Below are 26,630 nucleotides of genomic sequence, written 5' to 3'. Positions count from 1 at the left end.
TCTGGCTTTTATAATCCTTGTGTTCCCTCTTATGCAGTTATCCCTGAGAACTGGAGAGAAGGAATGTGATATAGATGTCCTATTTGGTGATGAGCCTTCCAACAATCTGTCATTCTCTGAACTTTGACAAGTTATGGGTTCATTTTAATTGTCATCTACTGCAGAAAGGAGCTTCTCTGATGAGGGTTGAGAGGCACACTAGTGTATGGGTATTATGATAAACCTTTAGGAGTCAGTTTAATATTCTGTCCATTTAGCAGAATAATAGTAGTAGGCTCTTCTATAGAACCCATGGTTTGTCTAACCATAGGTTCTTGGCCTGATAATGGTGCCCATGTATGGGTTTTGTCTTGTAGAGTGGAACTCAATGCAATCAGAAAGTGGTTGATTATTCCCAAGATGTTTGTGCCACTAATGTATCAGTAGGTGTGTCTTGCCAGGCCAATCATTATTGTTGCTCACAGGTGGGTAGGGTTGTGGTTATTTTTCTTCTCTGGTTGCATGTATCATGAATAGCACCTTCCAGCACTCTGAAATGTAGTCAGTGGGTATGAAACTTCGAGCTCAGTACTCACTTTATTCTCCCATGTTCTTTGACTCAAGTGTGTAGTGTAACCAATAGCACTGGTGTATAGTTTGGGGTTTATGGGTCCTCACTATTGCCAACAACTCCAAAAGAGGTAACCCATTCCTGGCACTGAGATTTTTGTTTGTTAACCCATGGCTTGTTTCTTACTGTGTAGTTTTCAAGGTTCATTTGTGTTGTGTTCTGTATCAGGCCTTTATTTCTCTGGCCAAATTGTATCCCATTGTATAGAAGCACTACATTTGAAATCCGTTCATTAGTTGATGGCATTGGATGGCTGTGTGTAGGGAAAGAGAAGGAGACTGTTTCTGAAGGTGGAATTAGTATGTGCAAATTGTATATTGATGTTTAAAGTTCAATAGTGTGTTTAAAAGCCTGTGGCAGTACTACAGGTAGGCACCTGGAGGGAGGGAGAAAGTAAAGGTAAACACAATATAGACATGACACCACTTCTCAGCAGCCTTCAGGCTGGTGCCTTAGTGGAGATGATCTCAGATCATCTCAAAATTCTATTTGTCTTTGTGATTTGGCTTTTTTCATTGAAAGCCGGTTACCCCTGGCAGTGGTGGATAGGCATGCCTTTTTTCCTGATTGAATATTTAATAATAACACTTTTATTATCATGAAGACAATTCTTGGCTGACATTTAACTTGAAAGCATTACATTGAATTAGATACTGTGTTGGTGCTTTATATGCACACTCTTAATTAACCTCACTGCATCCTCATGAGACAGAGCTACTATCAGTCTCCTTGGTGCAGAAATTAAGAAACTGAGGCTTAGAGAAGCTGACCATGGACACTCAAGCAGAAGGCAAATTCAGGTCAGGTTTTTCTGACTGCAAAGCCTGCTTTCTGGGCCCTTTGGTACATTAGTGAATACCCTGACAGTTTAAAGAATGGTCTTTAGGGACCTTAATCTAGATTCTCATCATTTAATTTGTGCTTGTATCCTTGCTGTGCTGCCAGGCATCTCCCTCCTGGAGATGTGAGCAACATGCACTTTTGTGCCTATCTCAAAACCTGCTGGTTGAAGAACTACCATTTATCAGAAGCCTGGGTAAGTCAAGTGCACATTAAGTGTTTGAGACACACTGTTGAAATGCATGTTATGCATGGCATTCATATTGAGGGTCAGGGGTTTTCTTTTATCCAAGCACATCTCAACATAAGCTGACTGCTGGAAGTCGGTTGCCTAGGAGTCAGGAACCTGTCTTTATAACTCTATGTCTATGCCACCTGCACGAAATTACTTTTTGAGTCTTATTTTCTTTATATATTCAATGAATTTGTTTAAATCTTAATTTTTACAAAATAAGCATTTTTAAAGATGTGGATTTCCCTCTTAGCTTTATTTGCTTGGCTGTGCACTGTTTTTTTCTTTATTGGTGATGGTGGTAGTGTTTTGAGAAAGGGTTTCTCTTTGTAGCCCTAACTGTCCTGGAACTCACAGAGATCTGCCTGCCTCTGCCTCCTGAGGGCCAGGATTAAGGATGTGTGCCACCATGCCTGGTTTGGCTGTGCAGTTTTAAATATAACATTTTTATCCCTTTTACAAAATTTCAGAGTTTTTGTTTTAATAATTATGCATATTTATGGAGAACAATGGTAATTCGATTCATGTATATAATATCTAGTAATTGAAATTTCTATTATATGCCTTTAGTTCCCAAGTTATTTAGTAGGGTGCATTACTAAAACTGACTTAGCCATCCTTTTCACTGCACTGAGCAATTACTTTGTATTGTACCTAAAGGAATGATAAGTTTTTACAGCTGTCAGATCAGCTAAGGAAATGAAAATGTTCAGCTAGGGAATTTGGGGGGGGGTAGGGCCCCTAAAAGTGTGCCTATTCACCAGTCTTGTTGGTTTTATTAATCAAACATTCTAAACCCTTCCTCCTTTATCTTTTATCTTGGGGGAAAGTGTTTCACCAAGCCAATGTCACATGCTTTTTCTATATCTTCAAAATGATTACATTTTGGTAAACTGTGTTGATTTTTTTTTTCAGAGTAATCTTTCATTCTTTTTATTTCACTGTGTACATGAAGAAGCAAAGATGGCATTCCTCTTGAAAACTTTCCCCATGTTTGAGATGAGCTTTTGCCATTTGAACGGGTAGGAAAAAGAGGGATGAAAAGATGGACCAGTAGACTGAATCTCTATTGTGAACTTCTACCTGGCACTAATCATTGGATCACAGCACAAATATTCAAAAGGCACACATACATATACATATACACAAAATTATATGCACATATGTAAACAGAAGTAGGCATACAACCCCACTCTTCGAACAATCTAAAGGCTATCTTACTGCTCTGTCTTAACTACCCACCCAAGAAAGTCTTCTTGCTGACAGGCAAAACCTCCATCCTCACTTAGCTAGCTCTGCTTTGTCTCCTTGTCTGTCACCTACCTTCTATCTAAATACATTATTTGGCTAAAGGTAACATCATCTAGTGCTTCCTGGTAAATGTAAGAAAACCTGCTTCTCAAACACAAGAATGTCAAAAATTTATACCTGCATTACAAATTATTTAGTACTGAGAGATGCAGAAAAGCAATTCTGGGGATGGGAGAGAAGTGCAAGACTCTTAGTTAGGGGTTTAGTCTAGACAGCACATGTTTTCCACCCTCTAAAACTTGATTAGCCAAAGTGATAACATTTGGGAGAAATAATGTGTTCTGGATTTTTTTTTTCTTTCTTTTTCCTTTTTTAAAAAAATCTTTCTTATACCCAAATCTTCACTTTAGCTCTCTTTCTCACCTCCAAATTAGCTATGTTTTCCTATTTTTCTTTCATGAAAAATAGATTTTTTTCATACAATATATTTTGATTATGATTTCTCTTCCCAGATCCTTATCAGCTTCCCTCTCACCTAAATCTACACCCTGTCCTCTCTCTTGTTAGAAACCAAATAGACATCTAAAAAATAATAAAATTAATAAGATAAAATACAAACAAACAAACGAACAAACCAGAATAGGACAAAATAACCAATCCCGAAAAAGAGCCAAAGAAAAAAAAGCACAAGAAACACATATAGAGACAGAGGTACACACGTTCATACACACAGATAACCCATAAAAAACACAAATCTGGAAAACATAATATATATGCAAAGGACTTGTAAGGTAAAAAATAAAAATCACAAAGCCTTATGAGACAAAGAATTCCAAAAATGACATTAAATTCATTTTGAGTTGGCTCTTTCCTGCTAGGCATGGTGCCTGTCCTTAAGAGTGTTTGTATATCCAGTGAGACACCCTTGAAGAAAACTAATTTTTCATTTGCAAGCAGTGATCAATTGGAGATAGCTTCTGAGTTAGAGATAGGGCTTGTGTCCACTCTCAGTGCTAGGGACACCATCTGGCCCAGATCCATACAGACTATACATGCTGCTACAGTCTCTGTGAGTTCATATGCTGTGCTTAGAAGGCCTTGTTTACTTGGTGTCCTTCATCTCCTCTGGCTTACAGTCTTTCCACCTTCTCTTTCATAGATTTTCTGGTAGAGACTTAATGGAGACATCCCCTTTTGGATGTAATGTTCCAAGGTTTCTCACTCTGTATGTAGTCCAGCAGTGGGTCTCTGTATTTGTTTCTATCTGTTCAGGCTGATATTGTTGATGGCATAGCAAGGCACAGGTCTTTGAGTATAGAAGAATGTTCTTAGGAGTCATTTTATTGCTAATTCCTTAGCAGGAATGTAGTATTTGGTTTGTCCTAGGTCCCTGAATTTTCTTTCTACTCTCAGATTCTTGACTACCCAAGCAGTGCCAGGGATGGGATCCATATCATAGGAGTAGGCATTAAATCTAATCAGATATTGGTTGGTTACTCCCACAAGCTCTGTGCCACTATCACACTAGTAGGTAGGTCACTATTGTAGATCTAAGGGTTTTGCCTCTGGATTGGTGTACCCGGATCCTTTGGTAGAATACAGAATACTTTCCAGTACCATGAACAGTCTGTAGGCGTGAAGGCTTTAGGTAGGCAAGCATCGGCTCCACTTTTCCATCTTCAATAAGTTGTGTAGGTGTCTTCAACAATAGACCCTTACCATTAGTTTGTGTAGAGCAACCAACAGTTTTGGCATTCCCCCAGGTTGTCTGGAGTTTCCCATGTGGCCCCTTTGGCCAACAACTCAATTAGATGTAACCTATTCTTGAAACTGTAGACTTCATTTGGTGACAAGAGATGTCCAGTTGGGGTTTTGTTTTCCCCATTACTTAGCAATCTCCTTCATATATGTTTATATTTTAGAAAGCATCTGCTATAATATGTTTCCATACAACCACTCTAAAGGTACTTAGTTTTAGCTGCCCTTCTACTTAATCCATCCCTCACCCCATCTTCCCTCCGGTCTCCAATTGACCTTCCTGTTCCAGTCCTACCCCACCCCATCTGAGGTGGTTTGAAAGAAAATGATCCCCAAAGGAAGTGGCACTATTAGGAGGTGTGGCCTTGTTGGAGGAAGTCTGTCATTGTGGAGGCGGACTTTGAGGTCTCATATATGCTCAAGCCACAACCAGTGTCTCAGTCCACTTCCTGTTGCCTTCTGATCAAATGTAGCCAGCACCGTGTCCACCTGCATGCTGCCATGTCCCATCATGATGATAATGAACTAAACCTCTGAAAATGTAAGCCAGCCCCAATTTAATGTTTTTCTTTATAAGAGTTGCCATGGTCATGGTGTTACTTCACAGAAATAGAAACTCTAACTAAGATACAATTCATTCATAACTGTTCATTATATTTACCTTTCCTAGGAAGATCCATTCCTTCACCATAACCCCTTACTCTATACCTAACCTCTGTGGTTATATGGATTGCAGCCTTCTTGCCAAAGACTTAACTGCTAATATCCTCATATAAGTGAACACATAACCATATTTGTCACAGCTGGGGCAGTTAATTTTAAATATTGCTTCTATCTCATTTGATGTCATGGGACTACTGATTTATATAATCTTGATTTAGCTTTGGTAGGCCATCTATGCCTAGAAATTCATCCATTTCTTTTAGATTTTTCAGTTTGATAGAATGTAATTTTATTGAAGTTTTTTTCATACAGTAATATATTAATCATGTTTTTACTTCCTCCAGTACTTCCAGATCCTTCCTACCCACCCAACTTTATGTCTTTCTCTCTTTCTTTAAAAAATAAAACAAACGAAGAAATCATTAAGAAACAAAAGTAAAATAAATACCCATAAAACAGAAATAAAAACAAATAAGCAAAAGACAGTAGGACAAAAAAAAAAAAAAAAAAAAAAAAAAATTAAAACAAAGCAAAAAAAAAAAAAAAAAAACGTTCACAAAAATGCCATTGAGTTCTTTTTGGGGTAGGGGTGGCATCTACTCCTGGGCATAGGGTCTGCCCTGAGAAGTAGCTGATATATGCAATGAAACTCCATTGAAAAATAAACTGATTTTCACTTTGCCAGTGGGTATCAATTGCAGGTAGCTTCTTAGTTACTGATTCAATCCCATATCTACTTCTCCCTCTCAGTGCTATGACTCTAGCTGTCTTGAACGTATGTAATTCGTATGTGTGCAACTGTAGTCTATTAGCTTCATATGTTGGTCTATTGGTCCTGTTGTGTCTGGAAAACATTGTTTTCTTGGAGTCACCATAATCTCTGGCTCTTAAAAACTTTTTGCTGCCTCTTCAACATAGATATCTGATCCTTGAGAGGATGGATGTGATGATGACATCCCGTTTAGGACTGAGTGTTTTATAGGTCTCACTCACACTTCACACATTGTTCAATTATGGATTTCTGTGTTAATTCCCATCTACTGCAAGAGGAAGTTTCTCTGATAGGTGTTGAACAAGTCACTGAATTATGGGTAAAGCAGTTTATAATCAGGAGTCCTTTTAATTGCTTTGTTCCTTATGCAAAATAACAGTATTAGATTTGCCTAGTGGCTCATAATCTATCTAGTTTCATATTATTAGTGTTTTAGTAATGTCAGGGATAGTTCCATCTCATGTAGTAGGCCTTAAATCTATTTTTTTTTTTTTAAAAAAAATGGTTGTTTATTCCTTTAACATTTAACATTTGTGCCACTATTTTACCAGTATATTTTGCAAGCAGGTTACTGTTGTAGGTCTCAGAGTTTGTACCTGGGTGATATTGATGATTATCTTTCTCCTCCAGTAGCATGCAAAGTAACTTCCAGTACCATAAATACTTATCAGTAAGGGTAAAGCTTCTAGTTAGGCATCAGCTCAACTTCTCCATGTTTAATGACATAAGTAAGTGTTGTATTAAGCAATAGGGCCCTGCCTTCAGTTTGTGGAGGGTAATCAATAGTCTTAGCGAACCCTGTGATGTTTGGGTGTTTTCCATGTGGTCCCTTTGGCCAACAACTCAACAAGATGTAATCCCTTCCTGGTGCTGGAGGTTTTACTTGGTGGCATGATACTTTATTGGGGTATTGTCTCCCCTATTATTTGATAACTCCATTTAGATTCCTTTCATATATGTATATATTTTAGGAAGCTTCCATATGGTTTTTCAAGTGATCTTTAGTATTAATCATCCCTCCCATAGTTCCTCCTTTACCCTTCTCTTCCATTCCCCCCCCCCCCCATTTAGTCCTCCTATTGTAGCTTCTCCTTTGTATCTCCATAACAGTATGTTCTATTTTCCCTTCCTTGGGAGATCTTTTTCTCTGCCCTGGTCTCTTACTAAGTACTAACCTCTGTGGTTAGTCAGATTGTAGCACACATTTTCAAAGCTAACATACACATCTAAGAGAAAACGTACTGTATTTGCCTTTTGGAGTCAGGGTTACTTCACTCAGGATGATTATTTTTCTACCATTAATTTACCTTAGAATTTCGTATTTCTTAACAGCTAAATAATATTCCATTGTGAAAATATACCATATTTTCACTATCCATTCATCAGTTAATAGACACCTAGATTGTTTATACTTTCTGGCTACTATGAATAGAGCAGCAATAAATATGGATGAGCAAGAATCTCTATAGTAGGATGTAGAGTCCTTTGGCTATATGCCCAAGAGTGGTATAGCTGGATCTTGAAGTAGATAGATTCCCAGCTTCCTGAGGGATCACAACACTGATTTTTATAGTGCTACTGATTTCTATAGTGCTGTACAAGTTTGTATTTCCATCCCCAATGAGTATGTGTTTTCTTTTCTCTGTACCTTCCTTGCAAGCATGTATGATTATTGATTTTGCCTAATCAGAGTAGGAAAAGATGAAATCTCAAAGTAGTTTTAATCTGCATTTTTCTGGTGAATAATCTGTTCAGTATTTATATAAGTGTTTCTTAGCCATTGGTGTTTCATCATTTGGAAACTGCTGAGTTTTGTACTCAAGTTTTTGTTATTGTTGTTGTTTTAATATTTAGCTTTTTAGTTCTTTATATATTGTAGACACTCTGTATCAGATGTAGAATTGGTTTAAAAAAATCTTTTATATTCTGTGTGCTGCCACTTTGCCTGAATGATTGTGTCCTTTGCTCTACAGAAACTCTCCTGTCCCATAATAAATAAAATCTCATTTATTAATTGTTGGTGTTTGGTGCATAGATGTTTAGAATTGCAATATCCTCTTGGTGGATTTTCCCTTTATTGAGTATATAGTGTCATACTCCTTTCTGTTTAGTGTTGGTTTTAGTTCTTTTTTTTTTTTTTTCAGATATGAAAATGGCTACCCCTGTTTGCTTCTTGGATCAATTTGCTTAGAATACTTCTTCCATCATTTTACTCTGGGTGGTGTCTTATCCTTGATGATGAGATGTGTTTCCTTATCCTTGATGATGAGATGTGTTTCTTGGATGCAGCAGAACGATGTGTCCTATTTTCTGTCTTTTTACTCAGTAGATGAGAGCATTAATATTGAGAGTTATTAATGAGCAGAATTTAACTGATTCCTGTTATTTTGTTGTGGTGGTTTGGAAATTTTTCACCTCTGTTTTGATATATTATTCTGGGGTTATTTATTTTTATGTCTTCTTGGGTATGGTTAATCTCTTTAGACTTAAGTTTTCCCTCTAGTCCCTTATGTAGAGCTGGATAGAAATTTCTCAAATTATTTTCTTTCCTTATTGATTGTGATTGATAGTTTTGCTGGGTATTGTAGTCTCTACTGGTATCTGTGGTATCAGAGTTGGTAGTACATCCAAATAGACTCTTCTGACTTTCAGAGTCTCCATTGAAAAGTCAAGTGTTATTCTAATGAGCCAGACTTTATCTTTTCCCCTTACAGCTTTTAATACTATTTCTTTACTATGTGCATTTAATGTTTTGATTATTATGTGTTGTGGGTAATTCTGTATACTTCATGTTCCTTTCTTAAGATTGGTTAAGTTTTCCTTCTATAATTTCATTAAAAGTCTTTTTTGTCCTTTTTACCTAAGTTTCTTCTACTTTTCTATACCTATTATTCATAGGTTTAGTTTTTTCATAGTGTTCCAGATTTCCCTGATGTTTTATGCCTGAATATTTTTATGTTTAGTGTTTTCTTTTACCTATCCATTTCCTTTATGTTATCTTCAGGTCTTGACATTCTTTCTTCCATGTTTTGTAATCTATTGATTAAACTTCCCTCTGAGGTTTTTGTTTGACATCCTACATTTTTCATTTCCAGATTTATTTCAGTGTAGGTTTTTTCTTTGTTAAATCTATTTCTACTTTTATGTTTTGAAATGTTTTCATTGTTTCATTCAATTGTTTGTGTTTTCACTGTCTTCATTAAGGCATTTATTCATCTTTAAAGTTCTTGAACATATTCATAATTACTCTTTTGAAGTCCTTGTCTTGTGCTTCAGCTAAATTGCATTCTTCAGGGCCTATTGCAGTAGGGCTGCTGGCTTCTGGAGGAGGCATTTTGTCTTGGCTGTTGTTCATGATTGTGTTTGGAGCCTGGGGTCTAGGCATCTGAAGTTATGGTATTTGAGGTGTTTCTTGGTGTCAATATCTGGTCTTGTCTTGTTGGGTGGCTATTCCATTCTTTACTTGCTGTTTCCTAGTCTGAATCCTAGGCAAATGTGACTGTGGGGTCCCTGGTAGAGATTGCTTCTATGGGTTAGCACAAAACAATGGAGATAAGCTAGGAGGAGAGGTTGATAGGGGCAGTGGAAAAGAGGCCCAGGAACCAGGGCTCTGCCCAGGAGGTTGAGTCTCCAGGGAATGGAAGTAGGGTGAAAAGAGAATAAGTTAGGAGAGACAGTAATGAAAGAGCTAGGGGTATGCTAGGTTTGCACCCAAAGTAGAATGTATTATTTTGAAGTGTGTTCTTATGATCCTCTGAAGTTCCTTAATGTCTATTGGAATGTTTTCATTTTCTTCTCTAATTTTATTATTTTGGATTCTCTCTCACCTTTAGTTAACTTATGTTTGTCAATATTGTTACTTTTTCAAACTCTTCATTAATTCTTCATATTGTTTTTTTAAAATTTCTATTTTATTAATTTTAGCATAGAGTTAGGTATTTTTTCTGTGTGTGCCTCTGTCTGTCTGTCTCTCTTTCCTTCCCCCTCTCTCTTTCTCTCTCTCTCTCTCTCTCTCTCTCTCTCTCACAGAGAGAAGTTTTTAGTTTTCTGAAGCCTCCACATGCATCATTAAGTTATTTATGATTTCTCAAAAAAAAAAAAATTTTTTTTAGATAGGCACTTAGTTCTGTAAATTTCTCCTTTAGGATTGTCTCCAGTCTGTTCCAAGGTTTTAGGATGCTACATTTTAATTTTCATTCAAGTCTATGAATTGCAAATTTCCTTCTTAATTTCTTCCTTGGCCCAATTATTATTTAGCACAGTGTTATTGTGAACTTGTGTACTTAACATTTCTATTGCAGTTGATATCTTTCTCTATTCCGTTATGATCAGATAGAATGCAGAATATTTCAAATCTTCCTATATTTGTTGAGACTCCCTTTGCATTCTAATATGTGGTTGTTTTTGGAGAAAGTTCCATGGGCTACTGTGAAGAATGTGTATTCTTGAGGGTTTAAGTGGAATGTTTTACAGATGTATTAGGTCCATTTGGTTAATGATGCCATTTAACTCCCCAGTTTCTGTGTTAATTTTTTTTCCAGATGATCTGTCTATTGGTGAGTGTGGTATTGATATTACTACTCTCAGTCTGATGGGATCAATATGTGGTTTCAAATAATAATAATGTTTATGAAATTGGGTGTTCCTATGTTTGTTGCTTTATGTTTAGGATTGTAACACTGTCCTTTAATGAATATGAAGTGACCCTATCTCTTCTGACTACTATAGATCTGAAGTCTACTTTGTCAGATATTAGGATAGCTAGCTATGCCTATCCTAATGTTTTTTTAAATACCTTTTTTAGTCATTAATCATAAAATGCTGTGTATTGTTGATGGTGATGTGTGTTTCCTAAAGGCAGCAAAAATACAGACCCAATTTTCTAGTCTAATCTGTAAGACTTTGTCTCTTTATTGCCATTTGAGATTGTTCTATTGAGAATTCACTATTTAGATCTGTACCCCATTTTTAGTTGGATTATTTGGTTGTTTGATTTCTTGAGTTATTTGTATATTTTGGAGATCAGCCCTCTGTCAGATGTGGTGTTGGTAAAGATCTTTTCCCATTCTGTAGGGTGCTGTTTTGTCTTGTTGACCATGTTCTTTGCTTTACAAAGGCTTCTCAGTTTCAGGAGGTCCTATTTATTAATTGTTGCTCTCAGTGTCTGTGCTATTGGTGTGTTAATTAGAAAGCGGTCTCCTGTGCCTAAGCATTCAAATGTATTTCCCACTTTCTTGTCTATGAGGTTCAGTATAGATGGATTTATATTGAGGTCTTTGATCCATTTGTACTTGAGTTTTGTACATGCTGATATGGATCTATTTTCATTCTTCTACATGTTGACAGCCAATTATACCAGCACCATTTGTTGAATGTATTTTATTTTTCCATTTTATATTTTTACCTTCTTTGTCAAAATTAGGTGTTCATACGTGGGTGGGTTGATATCAGGGTCTTCAATTTGATTCTGTTGGTCCACCTGTCTGTTTTTATGCCAATACCAAGCTGTTTTTATTACTATAGTGCTGTATTAGAGCTTGAAGTCAGGGATGGTGATGCCTCCAGATGATCTTTTATTCTATAGGATTGTTTTGGCTATCTTGGGTTTTTTGTTTTGCCATATGAAGTTGACTACTTCTCTTTCGACGTCTGTGAAGAATTGTGCTGATATTTTGATAGGGATTGCATTGGATCTGTAGATTGCTTATGGCAGGATTGCCATTTTTACTATGTTCATCCTACCTATCCAAGAGCATAGGAGATCTTTCCATTTACTGATATCTTCTTTAATTTCTTCCTTTAAAGACTTGAAGTTCTTGTCATACAGGTCTTTCATTTGTTTGGTTAGAGTCACCTCAAGGTATTTTATGTTATTTGTGGCTATTGTGAAGGGTGTTGTTTCTCTGATTTCCTTTTCAGTCTGTTTGTCATCTGTATATTGGAGGGCCACTAATTTTTTTTTTTTTTAATCTTGTTTCCTGCTACATCACTGAAGCTGTTTGTCAGTCCTCTAGTACAATTTTTGGGATCACTTATGTAAACTGTCAGATCATGAGAAGATAGCAAGAGTTTGACTTCTTCTTTTCCAATGTGTTTCCTTTTGATATCCTTTTGTTGTCTTATTGCTATAGCTAGAACTTTGAGTACTATGTTGAATAGATATGGAGTGGACAGCCTTGTTTTATTCCTGATTTCAGTGGGATTGTTTGGAGTTTCTCTCCATGTAGTTTGATGTTGGTTGTTGGGTTACTGTATATTGCCTTTATTATGCCTAGGTATATTCCTTGTATCCCCTTTCTCTCCAAGACCTTTATCATTTAGGGGTGTTTAATATTGTCAAAAGCTTTTTCAGCATCTAGTGTGAGGATCATATGTGTTTTTTTTTTTTTATTCAGTTTGTTTATATGGTGGATTACATTGATGGATTTTCATATGTTGAACCATCCCTGCATCTCTGGGATGAATCCTACTTGATTATGGTGGATGATTTTTCTGATGTGTTCTTGAATTCAGTTTGCCAGTATTTTATTGAGTATTTTTGCATCTATGTTCATGAGGGAAATTGTTCTGTAATTCTCTTTCTTAGTTTTGTCGTTGTGTAGTTTTGGTATCAGGGTAACTATAGCCTCATAAAAAGCATTTGACAATGTTCCTTCTTTTTCTATTGTATGGAATAATTTGAGGAGTGTTGGTATGAGATCTTCTTTGAACATTTGATAGAATTCTGCACTGAACCATCTGGACCTGGGCTTTTTTTGGTTGGGAGACTATTGATAACTGTTTCTATTCCCTTAGAGGTTATAGGTGTATTTAAGTTGTTTATCTGTCCTTGATTTAATTTTGGTATGTGGTACTTACCTAGAAAAGTGTCTGTCTTCTTAAAGTTTTCCTGTTTTGTGGAATACAAGTTTTTGAGTATGATCTGATGATTCTCTGTATTTCCTCAGTGGCTGTTGCTATGTCTCCCTTTTCGTTTCTGACTTTGTGAATTTAGATATTCTCTCTCTGTCTTTTGGATAGTTTGGATAAAGATTAGTCTATTTTGTTGAATTTCTCAAAGAACCATCTCTTTGTCTCGTTGATTCTTTGCATTGTTTTCTTTGTTTCTATTTTATCAATTTCAGCCCTCAATTTGACTGTTCTTGCTGTCCTTCTGGGTGAATTTGCTTCTTTTACCCTAGCACTTTCAGTTGTTCTGTTAATTCATCATTGTGGGATTTCCCAGCTTCTTTATGTAGGCATTTATTGCTATGAACTTTCCTCTCAGCACTACTTTCATTGTGTCCCTTAAGTTTGTGTATGTTGTATGGTCATGTTCATTAAATTTTAAAGTCTTTTCTTTCCTTCCTCCCTTCCATCCTTCCTTCCTTCCTTTCTTCTTTCCTTCGTTCCTCCCTCCCTCCCTTCCTTTCCCAAGGGTTAATTTCCATTTGTTTGTGAGCTTTTTGAAACTAATGTTGCTGTTGAATTCTAAATTTAAGCTGTGGTGATCCAATAGGGTACAGTTTAATATCTGTTCATGTTTGCTTTATTATCAAGTATGTGGTTATTCTTGAGACGGTTCCATGAGGTGCTGAAAAGAAAGTATATTCTTTTGTGTTTGGGTGGAATGTTCTATAGATGTCTGTTAAGTCCATTTGAATCCTTTATTTCTCTGTTAAGCTTCTGTCTGTCAGATCTGTCCAGTGGTAAGAGTGGGGTGTTGAAGTCTCCTACTATTAGTGTGTGGGCGTTGATTTGTGATTTAAGCTTTAGTAATGTTACTTTTACAAATGCATGAGCCTTCCTTGTGTTTGGGGCATAGATGTTCAAAATTGAGGTTTTTTTCTCTTGATGGATTTTTCCTGTCATAAATATGAAATGCCCTTCTTTATCTTTTTTGGTTGATTTTAGTTTGAAGTCTATTTTGTTAGATACTAGGATAGCTACACCAGCTTGTTTCTTAGGCCCATTTGATTGGAAATTTTTTCCCCAACCCTTTAAGTAATGTCTGTGAGGCTGAGGTATGTTTCTTGTATTCAGCAGAAGGATGAATTCTGTTTTTGTATCCAATCTGTTAGCCTATGTCGTCTTATAGGTGAATTAAGACCATTTATATTAATGGATATTAATGACCAGTGATTGCTAATTCCTGTTATTTTTGTTTTTGTTGGTGGTGATGGCATTGTGTGTTCAGTTCCCTTCTTTGGGTTTGCTGCTGTAAGTTCATCTATTTCCTGTGTTCTTGTGGACATAGGTGATTTCCTTGAGTTGGCATTTTCCTCCTAGTACTTTCTATAGGGCTGGATTTGTGGAAGGTATTGTTTAAATTTGGTTTTATCGTAGAATATCTTATTTTCTCCATCTATGGTTATTGAAAGTTTTGCTAGGTAAAGTAGTCTGGGCTGGCATCCATAGTCCCTTAGTGTCTGTATAATATCTGACTAGGACCTTTTGGCTTCTTTCTCTTTTGCAGCTCTTAATATTCTTTTCTTTATTTTGTATGTTTAGTGTTTTGATTATCGTGTGGCAAGGGAACTTTTTTTTTTGTCCAGTATATTTGGTGTTGTATAAGCCTAGGCTAGGCATGTCCTTGTTTAGGTTGGGAAAGTTTTCTTCTGTGATTTTGTTGAATGTATTTCCCCAGTTGTATCTTCAGTACCTAAAATTCTTTCTTCCATTTCTTGCATTCTGTTGTTTATGCTTGCATTTGTGGTTCCGGATCATTTACCCACATTTTCCATTTCCAGAATTTTCCTGGTTTGTGTTTTCTTTATCACCTGTATTTCAGATTTCATATCTTGAATCATTTCCTTCACTTGTTTGATTGCTTTTTCTTGGTTTTCTTTAAGGGATTTATTGATATCTTCCAGTTTTTTGTTTGTCTTTTCCTCCATTTCTTTAAGAGACTTTTTCATTTCCTCTTTAAGGGCTTCAATCATCCTCATAAAGTTAATTTTTAGATAATTTTCTCCTACTTTATCTGTGTTGGGATGTTCAGCTCTTGCTGTTGTAGCACATGTTGAGTGTGTTCTTACCTTGTTGTCTATGCATTGCTTCCTCTGATCAGTATAGATGGAGCTTGTGCTTCAGGGGGAGCTGTGGCTCCGTTGACTGCTTCTTCAGGCACAAGTAGAACAGAGTGTCTGGTGAAGCTCCTCCAGGTGGAAGTGGGCCCAATGATCAGTTGGTCACTTCCTGAGGTGCAGGTGGGACTACATCTCTGGTGAATGCTTCTCCCATTGGAGGTGTAGGTGGGGATGAGGGTCTGGTGATGGATGTAATAGCAGAGTGTCTCTAACCAAGAAATGGCAGTGGATGCTGTCCAGGACACAGGTGCTCCTTCCCAAAGGAACTTTATTCGATAGTTTCTGGAAGTTACTGTTGGAAGTTAATGCTGTTGTCATTTCACCTGCCAATCACTCCTTGCTCCTGGACCTGAGGTTGGGGCCTCCCTCTGACACTCTTAGTTATGGGGCTTGTGACTCCCTTGACACTGCTGGTGGCCTGAAGCTCAAACCTCCCTCTTTCTCTGCTCTCTGCCTACCTCTGACGCTGCTCCTGGGTCTGAGCTCCTCTGAGTTTTTAACTTCTTGAAATTTTTGTTTTCTGCTTTATTTCACTTCGGCTTTTCTTCAGTATTTTCTTTATTAAAGTATGTTTTAATATCTTGAATTACTTTCATTATTTCATTCAACTATTTTCAAGGTCTTCATTCTCATCCTCTCTGAGTTCCTAGATCGTATTTATTTTTGTTATTTTGAAATCATTATTTTGTACACCATCTAAATTACTTTTCTCAGGAACATTATTATTGAAGTGCTAAGTTTTGCAAAGTGTCTATTGTCTTGGTTATTGATGTTGTTTGTGTTTTTGTGATGGGTACTCAGTATCTAGAGTTACATTGTTGGATTTTCTTGGTACAGACATTGCTTCCCCTTTGTGTTTGGATCTGTTTGCTGTTGTTCCAGCTTGTCAATATCAAATGAATGGGATTTAGGGTTTAGTCTTGAGAAAATTCATAGTTGATGTTCAACTATGTAAGTTGTAAGTGTAAGAAGTAGTCTTCACTCAGCTAGTGCTATGTGGAGCTTCCTATCCCAAGAGCAAACATTGTTTAGAGTCAGAAGATCCACAGAGCCAATCCTCAGCATTCTGTAGAAGGTGTGGGAGGACTTTTCCTTGGACAACTGGGTTGGGTGGAGTTGTGGTGGGAGTCTGGGGTCCCTGTCTGGAAAGGAGAGATGACAGGAGATGACAGCAAGTTCTCAGATAGGTGGCAGAAATGGGAGGAGTTGGTGATGGAAGTCTGGGGTGCCTACATGGAAAGGAGGGGCGGCAACAGGAGTAGTAGGCCTCTCTGTGTCTGGTTTGAATAGATACTTGTTTCTAGTTTCACAATATTATCCTGGGCTTTGTCTGTCCTATGTTCCAGTAACCCCTGTCAGTGCAAGTGGTGGACCAAGGCCCTCTACCAATCCACTTTCAAAGAAGCAATGAAAATATCAACAGAAAATTGTTAGTTTACTTTTTCACATTTATTTAAACAGGGTCTCAATGTTATCCTAGCTAGCCTAGAACATACCATGCTAGCTTCAAGCTCATAGAGATCTGTCTGCTTCTGACTCCTGAGTGCAAGTGGTGGAATTAAAGATTTGTGCCACCACAGTTGGCACTTGTCACAATTTGGACATTAACTCAATATAGGAATATATGTATCAAAAAAATAAGAGACCTTCAGTCAAAACTGCAAAGCATTGGCCATTTTAACTGACCCTATTTCATATCTCCCTTTTCAATGCTCCATGATAGTCTTAAATTAAATCAATAGCTCATAGGTCATGTGCCAGTCTGCAGGGGCACTGGATGGGCAGGAAAAGGCTGGAGCTCTTGTTGGTGTTGTTCCTGCCTGCTGTTTCTCTGAAATATCCCACTTAAAAAGCTCATCTTCATTAACCTGACTTAGTCTCTCATTGCAAACCTTTTCCAGAGAGTTCGTCTAAAAGCAACCATAGATATTTGCTGAAAACATGGCTGCCTGTGAAGGTGATTATTTGGTTAACAACCTGATGCCAAGAAGTCTAGAAAGAAAAGCAAAGACTTTGAAATGCTGCTGTAGGTTTCTGGGAAATTAGATCAACTGTCAATGTAGACAGTGTGTGAGATCCCAGAGACCTACACCTAGATACTCGATAATCATGCTGGCAGAAGCTGAAGTCAAATCTCAAAGGAATCAAGAAGGAAGCCAAATGTGAGGAGTCGTCATTAAGAGTAACAGTGAATTTGTACCAATTGGAGGCCATTCCATCATTGTAAAAATTCTTTGTCTCTTTATACACATCTGTACTTTCTCTGCTGGATCCCTATATGTCAGCGTATGTATTGATTCTGATGTCTGAGCTGTCGGTGATCTCTTTCTATTGTTTTATTTCTTGGTGGTGGTAGTGCACTCATTCTCATTGCTCTGCCTCATTCATATTTTAGGTTTTTGATTGAATATTAACCTTTTGTGTAAAGAGTAGCATACGCTATAGAATTTATTTCCATCCAGGGAAGAAGGTTTGGTGTTGTTCTGTATGACTGTTTGTATAAGGTGTCTTGGTCTCTTGGAAGTATCATCTACTTGGTTTTTCTTTTATCCAAAGTTGTCATTTCCCCCAAAGAATGAGATTAATAAATTTAAATTTCATATTTGTCTATTATTAAATATCCATTTATGAAGTTAAGGGGCTTCAGTCAGTGAGTGCTGCTGTTCAGTAATGTTCTATGGCTCTATTAGCAGCTATAGGCCTCACTGGAGAAGGATCCTTGCATGTTCCCTCTGGCTACTGGATGCAGGTGAGGATCTGCAGGCCTCAGCCTCTCAGTGGCTGCTATCTCCCTTCCTAGCTGCCCTAGGTTAATTATCATGTGAGTGTCTCTCTAGGGAAGCTCATGAGTGTGAGTGAGCAAGAGGGACAGGGAACAGAGAAGCCAAACAGACCACTAGTTTGTAGACACAAATCTCAGAAGTGACATCACACCATGTTTGTCATTCTCTGTAGATTAACATTATCTCCAGGTCCAACCCATACTTAGGGAAGGGGATCACACAGGCCTGACTGGAAATGGAGGAGAGTTTGGACCTCTTGGAGGCTGTCCACCACATATTTCCTGTGACAGTTCCTTTTAATTTTTCTGTGATTTTGTTTTTCAGTGTTTTTTACTTACTATTGCCTGTCCGCCTTCTTCCAGCCCTTGTCCCTCTCCTTACCCCTATATCCTGCTTCCTGTCTTCACTTCACTATGCCCCCTACTGCCCTCTTGCCTGTCTTCTACTCTTAGGAGTCCCCACCCTTTGCCTCTGCCATTCTTTCTGTGCTGTTCCTCTGTGGTACCCACTATACCTGTGCAGGCTAGTTTCAGCTTCCTCTTCAAGCCTGTTTCTTATCCCTACCTGCTGCCTCTGGCTGGTAACTTTGTTCCATGCCCACTTTGCTCATTTCCCTTTACTGTTGTATGCTTAAGTTTTATCTTATCACAATACAGTTTTTATTTTGAAGACTTGAGTATTTGTATGCTTTGAGGCTTGCCGATTTCATGCTCATAATTTCTTTCTTTTTTTTTTTTTTTTTTTTAATGAAGTCATTCATTGTCTTTGAGGCAACTTAAACATGTATATTCCTCTCCCTATCCTCCCGTTCCCCTCACCATCCTCCCATCCCACCCCCCACTCACTCCTCAGGGAGCATGAGGCCTCCCATGGGGGATCATCAAAGTCTGTCACATCATTTGGGGCAGGACCTAGCACTGCCCCCCTCCCCGGTATCTAGGCTGAGAGATTATCCCTCCATAGGGAATGGGCTCCCAAAGTCCATTTTTGCACTAGGGATAAATACTGGTGTCACTGCCATAGGCCCCATAGATTGCCCAAGTCCCCCAACTGACCCCTACATTCAGGGGGCCTGGTTCAGTCTTATGTTGGTTCCCCAGCTGTCAGACTGGGGTCTGTGAGCTCCCTCAATGGGAGATTTTAATACTCTGCATATTTGATGAGGAGCCAGTTTTATTTTTTTAAGTGTTACTTTTGTTCTGTATAGGAGAATAAAAGTCTTTATCTTTTAGACTAGCACATTGAAGTCTACACAGATGAAGTTACTTGCTGGGACACTTGACAGGTGTTTGTGCTTGCCTATGTGTGTTAGAGCATATGATGAGCAAACAGAAACCATGTGCTAGAGGGGTGGATGAAAATTTGTATCACCTCCTGTTTGCTTCAGGGTTTGCCCTCAGCTCCAGCTGTCCAGCTTGGTTCCTGCCCCTCAGAGGAGGGTGGGGTTTATTTTTATCCTTCAGGATTGGAAGGTCCCAGCTAACCTGGCCTGCTCCAGCCCCAGCCCAGCAGGCCTATGGCTCACACTCCGCCTACTGCTTTGTGTGTCCCTTCTGTGTTGGCTCTTTAATCTTAGTTTTGAACCTGACTGTGTCTTTTCAGGCATGCGTTCTCTCTGCTGCTGCTGCTGTGTGTGTGGCAGCAGCGGTGCATCAAAGTGTGAACTAACAGTGTAGTCTTGATGGAAGGAGCTCCTCTACTAATCTACTGAAGATCCCCTCCACTCACACTCAAAGCCTCCTTCCACTGTGCACATAGCATAATGATGATAGCAACATGCTTGGTTTGATTTAGTATTTGTTTTCCCAGAAGACTTGGTTGAGAATTTCTTTAGACAAAATAGCAGCCTGTTAGCTCATAGATTATTGGTCATAGTCTCCCCAGCACATCAGACTCTGAAACTTACTGTCTACACACATATTTGCTTTTCCCATCAGGAGGGAATTCCTTGAACACATTTGATAACAACTGAGGCCCCCTTTCAGGAATGCTCATTCATAATAGACACTTGGGAGAAGCTAAGGAATTACTGAGCCAGTTACTGGAACCATGATGGCCACTCCAGTGTCACCTGGAGAGATGTCTCTTTCCAGGGAGCCTGCTGACTATAGCCTTATAGTGGAGGGGCTATTGTCTAATACACTCTTTATTCACCAAGATCAAATGTTTGGGTGCCTGCTGTGGGCTCTCTTCCTGCATTGCCTGTCTATTGTTGCTCATGGAGATTTCATCACGGTAGGCAAGCACTACCTGGCAGGGGCATTGTGAAGTGCACAAACCACAGAGCTTCCAGTCAGATGGGCTGTCCTTACTCTTCTCTCTGATTGCCCATTACATCCTTCCCTCACCCTACTTTTGTCTTTCCATGCACACTTCGGTCAGTCTCAGTCTCTAGCCTGGGCAGTGAGTCTGATGGTGAGGAATCTCTGCCTCGAGCTTTACTTCTGCAGCTGTTTGCTGATGTGTGACCTAGTGGCTGCTGGCTGAGTGTTCTAGGAGCCTCAGCCTCCAGACAAACTTACAGTATGTCATTTGGAGGATGGGTACATGCCTGGATGAGGCTCTTTGTCCTTCCTGCCCCACTAGACCCTAAGGAATGTCAGCTGACGTGTCTCATGATAGTTTTGCCTTCAGATGTCATACTGCTGCTTGGCTGGAGCTACAGGTCAGAAAATGGCACATCCTAGCCCTGCAAGATATTCCCATACTGGCTGCTTAATTGTATCAGATGTGCTGCTTCTTCTGTGATTGCACCAGAGATAATTCACAGTTGATGCTGGGTTGCTGAGAGGCCCCACACCGATTAGCCATGCCTGTGTGCCTGTGAGCCTCATCCTCTCATCATCCTGCTTTGAAAGATCCTGTGAGAAATCCCTGGCGTTGAATCCACTGCCTGTGTTTAGCTTTGCTGGAGTATTGGCATTCCAGAGGCATTCCAGGAACCTTCTTGAAAGATCTTGTGAGAAATCCCTGCATGTAGTCCCTTGTCTGTGTTTAGCTTTGCTGGGGCTTTGGCATTCCAGAACCTTCTTGGGAGTTTTAGATTCTTCAGCCTCTGGGGAACCAAGTTGTTTCTTTGCTCCTCTTGACAGGTAAGGGGAAATACATGAGGAAGGTAGTTTACCCAAGACTAGAGAGGCCACTGGCCTGGCATTGCCCGGGTCTTCGCCCTTTCCTTGAGGCCTTCAGCATGTGCATGCTCACACCGGTATTCAGGTAGCTCATAGCTGCTTAGTTTCTGCTGTTCTGAAAGATTCTAGGCCAGCAGGAATATCACTGCCAAGGAGGCGGGGCTTTTAGAATCTTTGTCTTTTCTTTCCTTGTATTTTTTGAGAGATTCAGACTTATCTGCGTAAAATAAAAGCTCAGGACTTGGAAATTGTGTGGATTCAGGTTCACAGTGGACTTCAGTCATTGGTAAGCGTGTGCTCTTGGTGATGGTGAGGGTAAGTGCCAACCAGGAGCCAGGAGCAGTGCTTGGGCACACAGCCCCATATGGGTAGAGAGCAGTTAGGAAAGATAACCCTCTTCCAGGTACCCCAGACTGTCCCAAGCTCTCAGGCCCCTGATGGCTGCGTCTGTGTTGAGAAGACAGAGGCAGTGGGACTTGATACCTCACACTGGAAAGCCCCTAAAAGGCTAAAGATGTGGGTGTTGTGGTTAGGGGCACATGCCCGCAGCTGCTCCAATGCTGTGAACCTTCACAGAGTCCTTGTTCTGACCCTGCTCATTTCTGTTGGAGTTCTCTTAGCCTTCAGACAGTTTTGTAGGTGTGAGGAGCGGAAGACACTTCTGTTCATTTCAGCCATTGTACCAGAGAGATGTTCTTTAAAAGCAAGGAAGTTGTTCAGAGTTATATAGCTTCTTAAGGAGAGTACTGGACGGCACCCCACGGCTGCTAGCTCCTGGCTGTTCACCCTGACTAACTGAACCAACATCCTTAACATGACTGAAGGAGGGAGGCTCTGTTAAACTGGCTTCAAAGGATTCACTCACAAACATCCCTTAGCTACCTAGGGGAAATATATCCCCTCCTCTTTAGAACTCTGCCTCTGTTGCTATATTCATGGACCCCTGCCATGATAGCTTAGTATATGGGGCAGTATCATGGTGTACCATCAAGTATCAGGACTCCAAAACCAGTGCCAAGCTCCGCTCTTTCCAGACTGAAGTTGGAGGCAGCTTGGTGCTTTAGCCAGACCCAAGTTCCTCTTTGCTCTGCATGGCTATGAGCTGTTGAATAGTTACTTGGCCCATCTGTTGTGTCTCCTATCCTGAGGATCCACTGTGACTCTTGATGTTAATTAACTTACTACACTCTGCCTTCCTCTTAGGCATTGGAAGGAGCCTAGAAATGCCCAAGAAGCATGTAGAACAGGACTTGGCAGTTAGTAAGCATTCAGTAAACGTTAGTTATTATCATCTGTAAAATGGTTGTGCTAATTACCCACCTTGAAGGGCTGTTGTGAAAATTGAGCGTAACATGTGCATGACCTGCCACAGCATAGGCTCTCTGTGCATTGCCACTGTTCTTCTTGCTGAACATTGTTTTGAGCAGAAATGTCAGTCACCCTCTCCCTGCTGCCAGCTAACACAGGCTTTGTTCTCCTCCAACTAGGCCAGGGAACTGGAGAACAGAGAGGCCGAGCTCAGCCGCCGTGACACCTTCTACAAGGAGCAGCAGGAGCGCATCCAGGAGAAGGTAAGGCTCAGGTCTCGTTCCCTCACCACCACCATGGTGGGGGAAGAACAGCAGGCTCCATGCCTGCTTACCCCAACACTGGTCACCCTGTAGACATGCCCATCCTCCTGCCTCTGCAGGAGCACCACAATCACAGTCTTTCAACAAGTTGCAATCACAGACATAATTGCTTTTTAATTGGCCATTTTCTATGAATGTGGTTGGCTGTGCTACAATTCAGCTTTAGAAAAATAATTCACTTTCACCACAGGGCGGTGCTGAGACCCAGTACACCTTTTTTTTTTACTTGAGTTAAGCTGCATTGGGTAAAAATAATAATAACATGAAGCCTTGCTGTACAAATGCATTAAAGTTGTATCATCGATTTTCTCCCGGGACTTGGGAAGATCAAAGTGCTCTGTTGCTGCTTGCTTGCTGCTGTTCTGAGGATGAGCCCAGGAATGCAGGAGAGTCACAGGCATTTCTGCTTGTTTAAATGTTGTCAGAGGATGCTTGAAAATTTACTTGCTGACATGCTTATTTGAGGGGTGGGTTAATTTGTTGATTATGACAGATTTTTCCAAAGAATTGGTTAATAGCATGGGAGAAAATGGTTGGTAAGTTTTTTTTTTTAAAAAAAGTATTATCCCTCATGCCAAGCAATCTGAGCTACCAGCTATTGCAGGCAAGTCTTCTCCTGTCATTTTTCAGGGTTTGGAGCTTTGGAAGTGACGGTTTGCTTGAGGGAACCTGCTTTCTGTGGGGGGTTTTCTTCTGCAGCATGCCACAGCAAAGCCTGGCAGAAGTGTGGGTTCTGGATTTCCAGGTAATGGGGACAAGAGGGCGATGGCCTCCTGCTTCACAGCCACCTGCTTGCCCACTTCTGCCAGGTATGTAGAGGAAAGCCAGCATTGAGGACAGAGCCCTGACAGTGACACCCTGCAGTCCTGTGCACGTGCCTGAACAGTGTGCCAAGAGGCCTTTAAGAAGCCAGCATTCTCAGAGCAGCCCGTGCACAGGTTTGACTGTAGCCTGCCATATTAAGAATTGTGATTTGAGATTATAAAAAGGAATTTAAAAAAATTTACCAGCCATGGCTCTAATTATCACAGTCACCCATATGTTCTCAGGCATGGATATATTCTTTCTGGTTGTGTGTGCAGTACTCTGTTTCCTGCTGTGCTCTCTTCATCTCTGTTTGGGCTTGGCTACTCAGAGCATGTGCACATGCTTCTGTAGGGTGGAAGGAAATGGTCTTATAGCAGTTTTCCTCCACTAAAATCTGTTTTCCTCTCATCGCTCTTCTCTTCCACCTGCGCTCCAGTTTTCTCCATTAAGACCAGTCTTCTGCTTTGCCAAGGGAGAGGCAGTTCTCCCTCTAAGCTCTTTCATATCCTCTCCTCCTCCCTGCTTCTGGTAAAGGAGAGTCCAGCTCCTTACACACAGAGATGGGCCATTTTGAAAGGGGAGAATTTTACCTGCTTGTGAATAGTTCCTCATTTTCAGGAGATATCAAAGCATGCTCTACTTTCTGCTAGTGCTTTGCTGGCAATAACAGAGAGGGAAACACCCCACATCCTAGCAAATGGAGATCAGGCTGGAAGAAGCAGAGTTGTGGGGCACCCACAAAGGATAGAAGTGCCAAGAGTAAGACTTAGCTGTAGTAGTTGTGAAAAAGGTTTCCAATCTTTCCAGTGGATCATGTTACTCTGGTAATGGCTGGGAAGATGAAAATAAGCTATCAGCTGCTGCTTTTCCTCAGTTTGACTTGTGTTTGCTGAGCACTCTTAGACCCAGACCTTCCAGCCATCATGCCTCTTCCCTCCCCTCTCTCAACATCCCTTTTGTTTCCTTCTCATCTCCTTTTTCTTTCTCTTTCTTTCTTTCTTCCTTCCTTTCTTTCTTCCTTCCTTCCTTCCTTCCTTCCTTCCTTCCTTCCTTCCTTTCTTTTTCCTATTCTGTTTCCTTTCAGTGTAGATAGTAACAGCAGAACCTGATCTAGGAGGGGAGGGGGTGAAGCAGGCATGGACAGTGGAGCCCCATCTGGGGAAGGTGAGATGGTATGGAGAGTCTCCTGTCCAGGAAGAGATGGGGTAGGGTACGGGCAAGACAGGAGTGAGGTGGAGTGGTGGAGGCCCCAAGCTAGAATTCTGCCACCTATGGGGTCTGCCCCAGGGTTCCATGTGGGCCTCCCCTGGTTAAAATGACAGACAGGGAAGGAAAGGCTGCACCATCCAGGCTCACGTGCAGGAAAAGGCGACTTTATGGTGCTTTTGTACCACCATGTTTATTCTGCCATGATAGTTTCTTAGTGTGGAAATGGAGGCTGCTGTACTTTCTAAACTTTCTGAGTAATTATTCAGTCTGCCTACATGGAAAGGTATAAATGTAGAGAGTTGAATTTTGCCAGGGAGAACAGTCAACTGCTGAGTACATGAGCCAATGGAAGGTTCTCATGCACCCCTCATGCTAGTCACAGGGGACAGTAGTGCAGCTGAGCTAGCAGAGCCTAACTGTCAGAGTCTAATGAGCTAGGGTGTCTCTGCTGCACTGCAGTTACCATTCCTCCCTATGCCTCCATTTGCTCATCTTTAAGATGGAGTCATCTGTGCTGCCTGTGAAGATGGAATGGAGACTAATGTAGGCACTACCTATGGAAATGTTGCCCTGGGCCAAATGCCCAGGCAATGGTGGTTATGCCCTGTAGCCAGTGACTTGAGGTCCTGATTGGTGTCATAGTGAGTTCTTCAGTTTGGGATTAGTGCATGAGCACGGGTACATGATTGCTATGAGCTTGAACCTAAGCATGCTGGGGTGAGTTTCATTCCTTATGGTGATCTGACCCCGTCTTCTGTTCTCTGGAATGGAGGATCCTCCTCTCTAGGCTTCATAAGGCCTTTTATGAATGCCTACCAGGAGCTCCACAGGCTAGTCATTGTTCAGGAGGCTAGGGCCAATTGCTGTTCACACTAGCACTTCTCGAACACCAAGAACATTTTTTTATTGTGTGAGGTTTCAGGAAGGTGAAACCCTCAGCCATCTTCAGAGTTGTGCTTATGGAATTCTTAGTTGCCCTCCCATTGAATAAGCACTCAGCTGTTGTGTGTGTTGAGGGGGGGAGTTCAGGGAGATGAACAAACTGGAGCAGGGTTCCCACACTGTGCCTGGAGTTGGCTCTCTCAGGACTGGAGTGATGTGTCTCTTCAACCAGTGAATTTTATTTTCTTCTGGCAGGAACTCCTGTGAAATGCCTGCTTTTGCTGACAAAAGCCCAATTGGCTATGGCTGACCATGGCTTCCTATGGGACTGAGTAAGAAAGGGGACACAGACATCATCTAGTTTTGCCTTGGTAGTGGAACAACAACCTTGAGCTGAGTGTGATGTTTACATCCTCTAGTCTCAGTTTTCTTATGCTTGAAATGGGGTGAGGTGGTAATCTGCCCATTATTTTATCATGAGTGGTTATTTTTGTGAAGCAAATAACAGAATGCATACTAACATAAGTAGTACATTCTCTTTAATGTTACTTCCACCCTTTCCTTCTTTTTAATTTTAAATACATAACCACTAATTCCATATCATTACATGTTGGCCAACTGCCAGTTCAGGCAGGTGTGGTTCTGTTTCATGGAGGCCTCAGGTATAGAGGGGAGGTGATGGGGATTGGGGTAAGGTGTGACTCCACCTTGTGGAATCCTCTAGGGGTAGAGACAAATGATGCCCATGTTCTGGCTTCTGGGCCACAAAGACCTCCCAGTTCTGTAAGACCTCATCTTACCTTTCCCAGACTCAGCAGCTGCACAGAGGAGAAAGCTTGCAGGCTAGCTTCCAAGACTGAATTTGGGAGAAAAACTCAGAAATGTTTGTGTTCCTCCTGGACTTAGCCTCTTCTCATCTTCCCCATGTGAACATCCTGCTTGCCTGTTCCTATGGCCAGCCCTTTCTCTCTGCTTTTCCTAAAGCCTGCCTGA

The 26,630-nt window shown here is 40.4% G+C and overlaps 1 protein-coding gene across 1 annotated transcript in view; it reads left to right on the top strand.

The window, feature by feature from the left end:
- Positions 1-26,630, top strand: part of Chchd6 (coiled-coil-helix-coiled-coil-helix domain containing 6) — a 217,146-nt gene that overhangs the window by 96,171 nt on the left and 94,345 nt on the right. The window contains exon 5 of the mRNA XM_051203392.1: positions 22,596-22,679. Coding sequence (XP_051059349.1) covers positions 22,596-22,679 — 84 coding nt within the window. The remainder of the gene's footprint in view (positions 1-22,595; positions 22,680-26,630) is intronic.

The sequence above is a fragment of the Phodopus roborovskii genome, unplaced genomic scaffold, assembly GCF_943737965.1.
Source record: "Phodopus roborovskii unplaced genomic scaffold, PHOROB, whole genome shotgun sequence".
NCBI lineage: Eukaryota > Metazoa > Chordata > Mammalia > Rodentia > Cricetidae > Phodopus > Phodopus roborovskii.
Note: the sequence above shows the minus strand (reverse complement) of the source record. Positions and strands in the feature narration are given on the sequence as shown.